The sequence below is a fragment of the Lipotes vexillifer genome, unplaced genomic scaffold (genome assembly GCF_000442215.2).
Source record: "Lipotes vexillifer unplaced genomic scaffold, Lipotes_vexillifer_v1.1 scaffold586, whole genome shotgun sequence".
Taxonomy (NCBI): domain Eukaryota; kingdom Metazoa; phylum Chordata; class Mammalia; order Artiodactyla; family Lipotidae; genus Lipotes; species Lipotes vexillifer.
The window spans coordinates 635,883-648,582 of record NW_006781860.1 but is presented as its reverse complement, the minus strand read 5'-3'; the positions used below and the strand labels follow the sequence as shown (position 1 = coordinate 648,582).

The 12,700-nt window shown below is 42.7% G+C and overlaps 1 protein-coding gene across 2 annotated transcripts in view; it reads right to left on the bottom strand.

Annotated features, from left to right (window-relative positions):
* Positions 1 to 12,700, bottom strand: part of REPS2 (RALBP1 associated Eps domain containing 2) — a 231,222-nt gene that overhangs the window by 159,829 nt on the left and 58,693 nt on the right. For both annotated transcript variants that reach the window (XM_007454850.1, XM_007454849.1), the window contains exon 2: positions 4,612 to 4,735. In XM_007454850.1, the coding sequence (XP_007454912.1) occupies positions 4,612 to 4,735 (124 nt within the window). The remainder of the gene's footprint in view (positions 1 to 4,611; positions 4,736 to 12,700) is intronic.

The following is a 12,700-nucleotide window of genomic DNA, read 5'->3' as shown; positions in this document are numbered from 1 at the left end:
TTAATTGGTTTCCTTTATAATCCCACATCACTGTACGCATTTAAAATATTACTCCAAAACGTTTGAGACACAGATGTAGAGAAAAAACGTACGGCTACCAAGGTGGGAAGTTGGGGGGGTACAAATTGGTGGATTGGGATTGACACAGATACAGTACCATGTATAAAATAGAGAACTAATGAGAACCTGCTGTATAGCACAGGGAACTCTACTCACTGCTCTGTGGTGACCTAAATGGGAAGGAAATCCAAAAATGAGGGGATATATGTATACATATAGGTGGTTCACTTTGCTGTACAGCAGAACACAACATTGTAAAGCAACTATACTCCAATAAAATTTTTTTTAAAACAACAAAAACATTAGCCCAAGAAGGGGTCCAGAAGCTTCACAATGCCAAAGGGGCCCGTGGCACCAAAAAGCTTCAAAACCCTACTCTTGACCCCACTACACCTTCCCTCGGTCCTCACACCCACTCTTGGCCTGTCTTCGGAAAGGAGGAAGGTACAGGAGCTCCCAGGGCAAATGTTTGCACGTGGTTTCCTCGGCAGGAATTCTCTGCTGACCCAGAACTTCACACCCGCCATCCGCCCTTCTAAGCTTTCACCAAACGTGTCGCCACAGCTCCCACTAGGGTGAGGCCAGAGAGAAGCCTGGGGCCAGCCCTCTCAGGGCCGTGGAAAGGCAGCGTCAGCACTTGCAGGGCCCAGGGAGCAAGCGCAGGGAGTTATACGCCCTGGGCGCCTCTTGTCTACCCCCAGTTCAGGCCCTGATGTGACCAAATCTATACTCAGAGCTTAAGCAAAGCTCCTGAAAATACTCCACCCAGCTGTCTTTAGAAGTCACTCTGAACCCTGGCTCCACAGAAGAATCACCTGGGGAGCTCTGAAAACCCCCTCGCTCAGGCCACACCCCAGGCTAATTTAATGATAATTTCTGCAGGTGGCCCCAGGTACTTGTATTTTTTATTTTGCATTTAAAGTTACCCAGATGATTCTCAAGGGCAGACGAGGGTGGGAACCAAAGCCTGAGAAAGATGACTTCTGTAGGCATCCCTCAGGAGTTCCAGGTGAACCTGAATTCCAAATGTTTGAGTTTAAAGAGTGGCAGCTGATTAAGACTCGCTCCCAATGCACAGGCATTTATGTCCTCATTCATTCAGTCATTCATTCATTCATTCAACAAACATGCTCTGAGTACCCACAAGGCCCCTCAGTGCAGGGATTACCAGAAGCTCCTCCCTTCCCCTTGGACTTGCAGACTGCTGAGGAAGACAGACAAAAAACTTATCAAACCTGTAAGGAGTATTTACAAACTCTGATAAAAGTGCTATGAAGGAGCAGGCAGTGAGAGAGAATAAAGTAGGGAGGGGCCTGCCACGTTATCTAGCATTATCTAATGGACCCATCCAAGGAGTGCCGCATTCCCTAGGCATGTGTGCTTTTTAAGTTACTATTTACTCTTGATTAGGCATTTTACAATTCTGAAAGGGTAGATATTAACTTGTAGAAAACTGTTAGCTAACAAATACTTCTTGTCTGACAGCAATGCAAATGAATTTTATCTTAGAAAAGAGTATAATAACCCAGTTACAGTTTTATTGTGCTGTAGGGCATTAATCAATTTTATATGTAATTTAGCAATCTTATTCCAGCATCCTTTCTTTCCATGACTATAAATACTTCTGACTTTCTTGAACCAGCTTTACTACATGCTGGTTCCTTTGATGATGAATTAATTTGACAGGACATACTTTAGAAAGGATGGTGGGGGCAGCCTGGGAATCCTGAAGAAAAAGGAGGAGGAGCCAGCATGGGAAGGAGAAGGGGAAGAACAGACCGCTAGCAACCCAACACCTCGACATAACATATGATCTTTCCTACAACAGGAAAAGAGGTGGCCCAGAAATGGCTAGAAGGCCAGTGAGGCTGGGGGACAGACTGCAAGCAAGAAGAGGTTTGAGATGAGGACGGAGAAGTAGGCAAAGACTAGGTTATGCAGGGCCTTACAGATCAGTGTAGGGACTCCGAACTTAGCACTATGTACAACAAGTAACCACTGGGAGGGTTTCAAGAAGCTGGATAAAATGATCTGGTGGCTATTTTGAAAAGACCACTCTTCCCGCTGTGTGGGAAAAGAGACTGGAGTAGAGAATAGAGAAGGCCAAGAAGCCAATGACAAAATCGTGGTGCTCAGGTGTGGCTGCAGGTGGCCTGGTCTAGCAGAGGCAGAGAGATGGAGGGAATGGGCAGTGGATTTTGAAGGATTATATTGTGAATGAGGGAAAGGGGGGAATCAAGAAGGGCTTCTACCCACATGCTGTGCAGTGCAGCCAAAAAATAAGAAAAAATAAATATCAAAAAAAAAAAAAAAGAATGGCTTCTAAGTTCCTGGCTTAAGCAACTGCATATGGTAGGGGTATTCAGCAAAATGGGAATGGCTAGGGGTTAGAGGTTAACATACACAGAGGCATGTCATTCATGAAATACGGGTATGACTCTTACAGAAGGAAGGGTAGACTCACAACTCTTTGGGTGTGATAGGGCCTTTTAAAGGTAGTAGCCTTTCAGATTAGGTTCTCAGAGAGCATTCTCTTTGGCCTTCAAGGTTTGTGTCATCAAACATTAAGCTAATGGATCTCAAGCAACAAATCAGAAAATGCTAAGTAGCAGCTCAAAGTTTGGCCCTGTCTTGCCCTCATCCTTACTCAACATATGCTGACTGCAAATAACTATCATTTAATAAATCTTTAAATGAAGGAAGGAAATTCAGAATTAACTCTGAGTATACTTAAACCCTCAGAGGTAAAAGGCAGCATCAGGATTTATAAAATACAATGGAGAAAGCCTTGTATTTGGGAAAAGGGTTAATCCTTTACACAAGTGAACTTAGTCCATCCCTTCCACCCCCTTCCCCCAGGAAATTAAGCTGTAGATCTGAGCACAAATCAGGTAAAAGACTTCAGTCTAACCAAATATAAGCAACAAAGGTGTCAGAAGTTTATTCTTTTATACAATAAAGCAGCTCTTAACTCTTCCAGAAGATGAAGTTGGGGGATACTACAATAAAGCTTAATGACCATTTACAATGGAATGGAAACTATCACTGCCTACCACAAATCGAAATTCAGTGAGCTGTAACTTTGAACTAATCACAGCAAGTGAATGATAGCAGTGACCGTTAGACACCAAACCGGCCACTGAAATAATACTTCATCATGAAACCTACTTTGGAACCAAATTTTCTAATACTGAGGGATGCTTTGGGGGTCAGATTCTTTTTCCCATTCGGAAAACATCCAGGATTACAGATTAGAGTCAGCACCTTACTAAACAGAAAGAATTATCAAGAAGAGGCTACTCTGCATAGCAATGAAGAGCACGGGAACTGGAGGCTGAGCTCCTGGCTAGAGCTGGTTAGAACCTTACAATCCTTAGGCAAGTTACTCAACCTGACCCACAGCAAAGCAGGAAGCGAGACTTTATTCCATTAGGCACTGAGATTTCAATGGTACTTGTTATCACAGCTTATCGAAGGCAATGGAAACTGACACAATTATCTAATTTAGGTAGATGTCATGAGGACTAAATGAGACAGTGTCTGACACCCACTAAGCCTTTAATAAAGGTTAGCAGGATGATTGTGGCCTCCTGATGGTTAGTGTAAAAAGGTTTCATTTCCCATAGTCAAGCTATCAGAATCTTCTCTGCTATTTGCAGCTGTCCTACAAGGTTGTCATGGACTAACCATAAATCCTCAACCCACGTTGAGGTCCATCAGGGACTTCACAGAACAGGCAGGAACAGCGGAGTCATTTTTATCTCAAAATGAGGAAAAGGACAAAGTTCCTGCATAGCTGTGTGGCCATAGGAAAGTAATTCATATCAGAGTGAACTAAAAAAGGACCTCAGCACATCCACTGAATAATCACCTTCTTTAAACAGCCTGGTAAAACCAGTACTGAAGCAGTGCAAATGATGCTAAGAGTTTGGGGCTTTACTTTTGGTTTAAGTGTTCAAGTATGTCGTGGGCTGGGGGCAGGGATGGCAAGGTAAGAAAATGGTAAATCAAAACTTTGAGAACATAATCATAAATTCATTCTGCAAAAATCTTGGTAGCCCCTGAGTACTTAACAATCATGAAAACAGTGCTTTGGCAATTGGGAGATTAAAAGATGATCATACCTGACATGCCTGGCAGGGAAAGAAGACAGAAGGGGCAGTTACACTCAAATTCTCCCAGTTACTCAGCCCTAATAGAGCCTTAAACGACATTATAGATTCCTCGAGTGGAAAATTAAACGGTCTTATTATTTTGCCACAGGCTGTAGAATCCCCGTCCCAATCTTTGCCGGCTAAAGAACGAAATCTATTTTTAACTGCAAGTGAGTTAAAAGGAACTAATCTCAGGTAACTCTCTGAATTTTTTTCTCATTAAAAAAAAAAACACTAAGATACCTGGTAAGTTTTATTTTACTTTAAAGAAGAGTTGGAAGAAGAAAGGAAAAATCCCACAAATACTTATAGAACAGGCCTTAAACCCACTAAAAATGGTTCTCATAAACAGGAAACCTGTCATGGATAATAAAATGTATCAACGGGAGATACTTACCGCATTTAATACTCTCTATCCCCACGGGGAGGCCAGACTGTGCTGCAGCAATTAATTTCAGGGCAACGTAAAACTGTGTTGGACCAAAATAACCAACCCGCTTGGCACCACAGAGTTCTGTGATCTGAAAACAGACAAGAGAAGGGATGCTGAAAACTCCATTCCATAACAGCAAAATGAGACAAAATAGATTATGAAATCTCAAGGATTTCATGGGGTAACTAACCAAAAAGTCCCTGGAGAATCTATGGGTACACGCTGGTTGGATTCTTTTTCCTCCAGTTTGCAGGGAGGTTTTCAATTTGGATAATGCAATTCTACCTACGCGTGATGTTTCAGGACTGGGTGATTATTCCTCCTCTTTCAAAGATAAAAATAAAGGTGACAAAGAATGGCTGTTAAGCTTCTTACAAAAGAGTGACTTTTTCAGGGGGTGGATTGTAACATACAAAGTCTAAAGTCTAGAAAGTCACCAGGGTGAAGAGAGAACAGATTAGTCATAATCACTACTTGTGGATTATCCTAGTTGATCGAAATTAAAAATGAGTTATTTTTTTAATGATTTTTTTAAATTTATTTATTTATTTATTTTTGGCTGCGTTGGGTCTTCATTGCTACGCGTGGGCTTTCTCTAGTTGCAGTGAGTGGGGGCTACTCTTCGTTGCGGTGCGCGGTCTTCTCCTGGCGGTGGCTTCTCGTTGCAGAGCACGGGCTCTAGGCCCATGGGCTTCAGTAGTTGTGGCTCACAGGCTCTAGAACGCAGGCTCAGTAGTTGTGGTGCATGGGCTTAGTTGCTCCACGGCATGTGGGATCAGGGCTCGAACCCATGTTCCCTGCATTGGCAGGCGGATTCTTAACCACCGCACCACCAGGGAAGTCCTTTCAATGACTTCTTTAGAGTTACTTCAAAGTAACAGATACTCAAAAGTTCAAATAATAGTAAGTGGGGGTGAAGAAGTAACAAGCACCCCCACTCCCTGTGTCCCAAAGGAAAACACTATACATTTCTTCTAGAAATGTTCTCAGCATATATATATAGCACACACCTGTTTTTCTTGTTGCTTATTCAAACTTTATGAAAATAGAATATCACATACTATTTTGCAACTTGCTTTTCATTTAGCATCATCCCCTGAATATTTTTCTCTAGCGCACAGTTAAAATTACCGCTTTATTTTAACAACTGCATAATATTCTGCTATAAAGATATACTGTGCATTTTTTATTATTATTCTTAGTTGGTCCTATGGATAGAGTTTTAGATTTCCAATAATTAACCTAACAAACACTTTCAGAACAAACTATAAACAGACACTAAGTAATCTGAAGAAAATTCCTATTAAAATTCAACTGGGATGTCAACAAAAAATAGAATAAGGGTCTCCAAAAATTCTCTCCATCAGAGCAATGAGAAACCAACAAAAATGGACACAACTCTGGAAATTAACCAAAAGTCTGCAGCAATCCAGGGAGTGTTTATTCAAGAAAAACAGCTGAATCTCAGGAAGAACAGCAAGCTTTGTGGCATTTTAACTGGCCTTACTTCCATTCTCTCCCACCCGCATTCCAGGTATTTTCACTGTATTGCAGGCATCCCCAGCCTGCAGTCACAGTGAGACTGGCAGCCACAGAAGGAGTCAGGACAGAGCTGGGCTTCTTGGATGTGAAGACTACTGTTTGTCATCAAACTCGGGTAGTTTTTGACTATTATTTCTTCAAATATCTTTCTGGCCCTCTATCTCTTTCTCCTGCTGGTACTTCTGGTACTTCCAGTAGCCCACAGTCCACCTCTCCTAGCCCTAGACTATGAGCTGGGGTTGGGGGGAGTGAGTCCTGTCTTCTCGGCTAGACCCACCGAAAACAGAGCCTCCACCATGTGGAACTGGTGGGGGTGGGGAGAGGAAGAGGTCGTGGCTCAAAGGCTGCTGGCTCACTGTTCTTACTAAGATTTAGGAGATTTTCTTGAATAATGTTTCTACGTTTGCGGTATGTCTTCAGGTCAATTTCCAGAGACTTTAAATGATTATCCTTTACAATTTTTACCAGTTAAGAGGCTGTTTCACTGGAAAGAGGATCTGCTGAGTTTCTCACACTGCCATTCCAAAGTCTCAATCCTCCCAGAATCACTCTTGAGTGGAGAAGCAATACTGTGTTATGGTAAAGAGAACAGTTCTTGGAGTAAATGACTTAGGTGTGAATCCTGGCCCTAGCACCAACCAGCTACCTGTATAACCTAAGACAAATTACTTACCTCTCGTGCCTCAGTCTCCCCTTAAGTGTAAACAGGTACTTACCTCATGAAGGCTAAAGCAGTAGTGCCCACATAGTGTCCATTCAATAAACATGCCATTGTCTAATTTTTTGGTCTACTTGTTTATTTTGTTCCCATTCTAGCTGCATATTAGAATAACCTGAGGAGCTTTTGAAAAATAAAGAGACCTAGCCTCCACCCCCAAAGATTCTGCTTTAATTGGTCAGTGGTGTGGCCCAGGCATGGGTATTTTTGTAAAGCTCTCAAGGTAATTCTAATGTGCAGCCAAGGTTGAGAATCACTGCTCTTTGGTAATCTCATTCTTTCCCCAGGCTTCAGTGACCATCCAAATGCTAATGATCACCAAACCGCTCTCTCCAAACCTAACAACTCAGATACTTCATGCACTTTTCCAAAACCCTACTGGATAACTCTACGTGGATACCCTAAGCCATCTCAGACATAACATAAATTAAATAAGCCCTACTCATTTGCCCCTCCCCACATATCCTTGAACCTACAGATCTTCCAGCAGCCCTCGCCTCAGTTGCTGGCATCAATAATTCCATATCCCAAATCAGAAACTTATCTTCGATGCTAACCACATCCACATCTATCACAGAACCATCTGCCAAATCAAGGCTATCTTCTCCTTTGCCATGCCTTAATCCTTCCTAATATCTCACCTGGCCATTGTGACATATTTTATTTTTTAATAGAATTCACACAAATTACTGTACAGGGACAGGTTTCTTTTTTAAAGTGTGACTTTCATATAATAGTGTGTCAGTTTTCCTCAGGTGTACAAGGAGGCATCAATACTTATTATCAGAATTTGTTTCTAGAAGAAATGTTGCTCTTGAAACTTAAACTTTTTTCCAATAATTTATATATTTAGCTTTTTATTGAAGTATATTCCTATAGAAAAGCATAATATGCAAACAGAATAGCATACAAATAAGTGTATAGTATGTAGTTGGATGCGTTTTCACAAATTGAATACAACTACATAACAAGCACCCAGATCAAGAAATAGGGACTTCGCTGGTGGTCCAGTGGTTAAGACTCCACGCTCCCAATGCAGCAGGCCTGGGTTTAATCCCTGGTCAGGGAACCAGATCCCACGTGCCGCAACAAAGATCCCGCATGCCCCAGCTAGGACCCGGCGCAGCCAAATAAATAATTTTTTTAAAAAAATGAAAGAAATCAAAACTTACAAGCCTCTAGAAGCCCCCCTTCAAAGCTCCTTTCAGTCACTACCCACCTGTCATTTTCCTAACTTCTAATACTACAGATTAGTCTTGCTTGTTTCTAAACTTGTTTGTGACATTCTTCCAAGTTGTTGAGTGAAACTGTGGTTCACTCATTTTTGCTGTCACTCAGTATTATTTATCCCCTGCCACTGGACATCTGTATGGTTTCCAGTTTCGGTGGGGATTGCGGGGGAGTACTGAAAGTTCCAACCCTCTAGCCATCTGGTTCCCTGGAAGCAGCCTCCAACCTTGTTACCTAGGGACTTTTCCAAAAGTCACCTCGTTAACATAAAAGACACTTTTATTGCTCTTATCACAGGAAATCCCAAGGGTTTTTGGAGCTCTGTGCCAGGAACTGGGTTGAAGACCAAATATATATTTCTTATTATAAAATCACATCACGATACACCATTTGCATGTAACTGATTCCCTACTAGGCTAAGCTCCATGAAATAGGGAGATGTATGTCTTGCTCACCAGTTCCTTTCCCTGCCACGTTGATTATGCTTAATAAATAGTGGTTGAACAAATAATTTTCTCGAACCAGTCTCTCCTCGGCTCATCTTCCAACTCCAGTTCATCCTCCATAGTGCCTGCATATCTGCCTTTTAAAAGCTAACAATACTGTTCTCATGCTTAAAGGCATCTCAGCCTGGATCCCCACCACCTCAGGACAAAATCCTATCTTCTTAGCGCAGCATTAAAGTTCCTTCACAACCTGGCCCTGAGCAGCTTCTCTAGTTTCATCTCTGGACACACACATGCACACAATTCTGTAGCTGCATTCAGCTTCTCCTGCTTTCCCAAGCACATCTTGACCTTTTACATTTCTGTGGCTAAGGTACACGGTGCAGAAGATGAGAAACTAAACAGCCTTGAAATCAAGGTTGGTCAGGCTGAAATCTAGTTTCCTCGTATATATTGATAAAATAGAGATATTGTCTCTCCCATAAGACTATGAGGGAAAAAATTAAATAATGTACTAAATGAACCTGATATGATGCTTAACAGTGTTCAATAATTGTTGGGTTCCATCCCATTCACCTCGACCTAGAACATCCTCACTCCCCACTAGATTAAACTCAAATGTTACTGCTCTGTAGCTCCTTCTCAAGTCACCAGGTATAGTCTCTTTCCCCAGTGTACTCTCTGACTATTCAAATGTCTATAAATGTCTATCACATGATACCTTACTGTCTTGGATTTGCTCCAAAATAAAAGGGGGAAAGGGAGTAACTGGAGAGTATGGGTGAAACAAGCATTACCAAGAGTTGAAAATGCCTGAAGTTGGGTGACAGGTTTGTGAGGGCTCATCCTCCTACTGTGTATGTTTGTATACATTTTGAAATTCTCCATATTCAAGCTTTTTAATGTCTATTTCAGCACTTATGAAATATTATAATTATCTATTTATCTCTGCCTCCCATTAAAATGTCTTCTCTCCAAGGGCAATGGTTAACTTCTATTTATCTCCTAGTGCAAGGATAGGCATACAGGATACAGTCCAAAAAACTCTCCATCAAGTGAATGAAGCAACCCTCACAAATAAAAAGTAATTGAGTTGTTGTTTTTTGTTTTTTTTCTGGCTACATTGGGTCTTCTTTGCTGGGTGCGGGCTTTCTCTAATAGCCGCGAGCGGGGCTACTCTTCGTTGCAGTGCACGGGGTTCTCACTGTCATCGCTTCTCTTGTTGCGCAGCACAGGCTCTAGGTGTGCAGGCTTCAGTAGTTGTGGCCTGTGGGCTCTAGAGCGCAGGCTCAGTAGTTGTGGCACACAGGCTTAGTTGCTCCGTGACATGTGGGATCTTCCCGGGCCAGGGCTCGAACCAGTGACCCCTGCATTGGCAGGCGGATTCTTAACCACTGCGCTACCAGGGAAGCTCAAGTAATTGAGTTTTATAATACATTCCTTACTGTGAATAAATAAATTACACATCTTCGGATACAGGATTGCCTATACATGGAAAAAAACTAACATCATCAATATAGGTGTCTTGCAGAGTAATTCCTAATATTAAGAAACTGTAATCCTTGCCATGTGAACACCTTAACAACTATATTTCAGTCAGTGTTAATTTATTATCAAGGTAACCTTCCTTTACCATAACTATCACATAGAACTAGAAAAGCTCTTAACTAAAGGTAACTGAAATTGCTGCTAAAATATTCATTATGGTACTTCAAGACTAACACCCAAATCTGGCATTAGTAAACCGCTTCATTTACCTTGGAATCTATCCTTTGCTCCCATATACCAGTAGAATCACTGCTTTGTAGCCAATGTAGAATATACACACATAAGTGAGGTAAGCCCATAGGCCACTCTTCTTGCTCTTTGTACACCAAACCTCCATGAGACATGCCAAGAACTTTCTGAAATAGTCAAGCCGCAAGGATGATAAATTATAGGCCTTTGGAACTAACATATGGAATCTCGTAAGCTTGAGACGTCTCAGTCCAAACTGCAGGTTAATTCTGTAAGTTTTTTTTTCTTTATTGAGGTTCAAAATGTTCTAAATCTAAACTCTCCATGGAAAAGTTCTAAATTGTGGGTAGAAACGTTTTAATGCAATCTAAAGAAAAAATTGTGGTGCTTTATCCCAGATACTCAACTAGCAGGAGATATTTTATGTAACTGCTCCTTCAAACAGTCCCAGTTGCCAAGATTTTCTCAAAATAAAGAAAAAATGAAAAGACTCCACTCCTCTTCTTTAGTCTAAACTCCAAACCTGCAACCCTCTCAGCTGGACCCATCTTAGGTTGCACATTGTGCAAAGTTCTAACACATAACAAGAACCAACGGACTCATGTTTGTTTTCTCAGGTGGAAGGCAAGAGATGGGATGCAAAAAAAAAAAGGAATGGATGAAATCAACTTCCTCACAGCCTACAGATGTATGCTCAACTGTCGGGGTGCTGGACACGCATCAGAAAAATTCACTGACCATTTGGGAGGAACCTGGACCAAGTTCTGGAAGAAGATGGAAGGCCACTAAAATAGCTTCCCTCCTACCTAATTCTGAAAGATTAAGTGTCTGTGCTGAGTAATCAGTCCACACCCGTTCCAGTTTGCCTGAAATAATACTTTCCTTCCGAGCTGAAATGTAATAAATTTTCAAAACTGTTCAAAGGCTTGAATAAGCTTCCTCCTTCAAGTATTTTTAAAGACTTCCTCAGAGAGATTTAAAAATTCAAAGTCCTGGCGTGAGGGGTTGGAAGAATTCTCCAAGAACATTAGCGGACCCCTACTTTCTATTCTCCCTCCACCACAGCTCCCCAAGTTCATAGTCTCTGCTCACAAACCTACTCCTTCAAGTCCGGCCCCCAGACTCCTGAAACCTCACACACCATCCTCCACATTCCCTCCAAGGTATCTTATTAAAACAAGACCACCTCCCCCAACTCAAGCAGGCTTCCGGGGCTCCTCGTGCCCTTTCTTGTAAAACCCAGAGCCCTGAGCATGGTTTTGAGGCCCTCCTGTCTGGCCCAAACTACCTTGCCAACAAGCCTGTCTCCTCCCCTTCCTGCACCCAAGGCTTCAGCCACTCCAGATGCCAACCGGCCTCTCAACACAGGACAGCCATGCAGGCCTCTCGGCACCTGGCATGTCTCCCACCTGGAAGCTGGATGTCTCCCCACTTGTTTTTTGTTTGTTTTTAAATGTTTCTTTCCTTTCTTTCTTTTCTTTCCTCCCTCCCTTTCTTCCTTCCTTCCGGCTGTGCTGGGTCTTAGTTGCGGGACATGAGATGTTCGTTGCGGCATGTGGTCTTCTGAGTTGTGGCATGCAGACTCTTAGTTGCGGCATGCATGTGGGATCTAGTTCCCCGACCAAGGATCAAACCCAGGCCCCCTCCATTGGGAGCACAGAGTCTTACCCACTGGACCACCAGGAAAGTCCCCCTTCCCCACGTCTTTACCCACCAGATTCTTTCTTCAAATCACCTCAAGACCAACCTTATCTTTGAAACCATAGTCAATTCCATTCTGTATTCCCATAGTCCTTTTCACTACTTTTCTGTCACATCACTAGCCTTTTAATAGAGCAAAATCACTATTCTGGTCATTGTCTCCCCTGTGCCCCATCTCTTTCCCATACCGCTCAAGTGCCCAGCACAAGGCAAGAGTATATCTTTATCATTTGTATCCCCCAGGACTAATACTTTACGATGCTTACTACATAGTCGGTTGCTCAACGAATGTTTGTTGAATTAATTGGCTTTCACAGCCCATAGTACCAGAATGTTCTTCTTTCTCTCATCTTGTAATTACTTTTACAAGTGACTGCTAAATGGGCTTTAGTCATCTCACACCATAGAGCCCGAAGAGCTCCTGCAGGAATATAAGAGCGTATTAGCTGCTCTGTTCCCTCCCTACTCAGTCAGCTAGGAGGGACCAGGCAGGGTCAGAGAATGAGGATCAGACTGCACCATGCTCTGCCTTGGCCCTCAGCCCCTTCCCCTGACCCTCGGCCCCTTCCCCTGGCCCTCCGCCCCTTCCCCTGACCTTCGGCCCCTTCCCCTGACCTTCGGCCCCTCCCCTGGCCCTCCGCCCCTTCCCCTGGCCCTTGGCCCCTACCCTTGGCCCTCC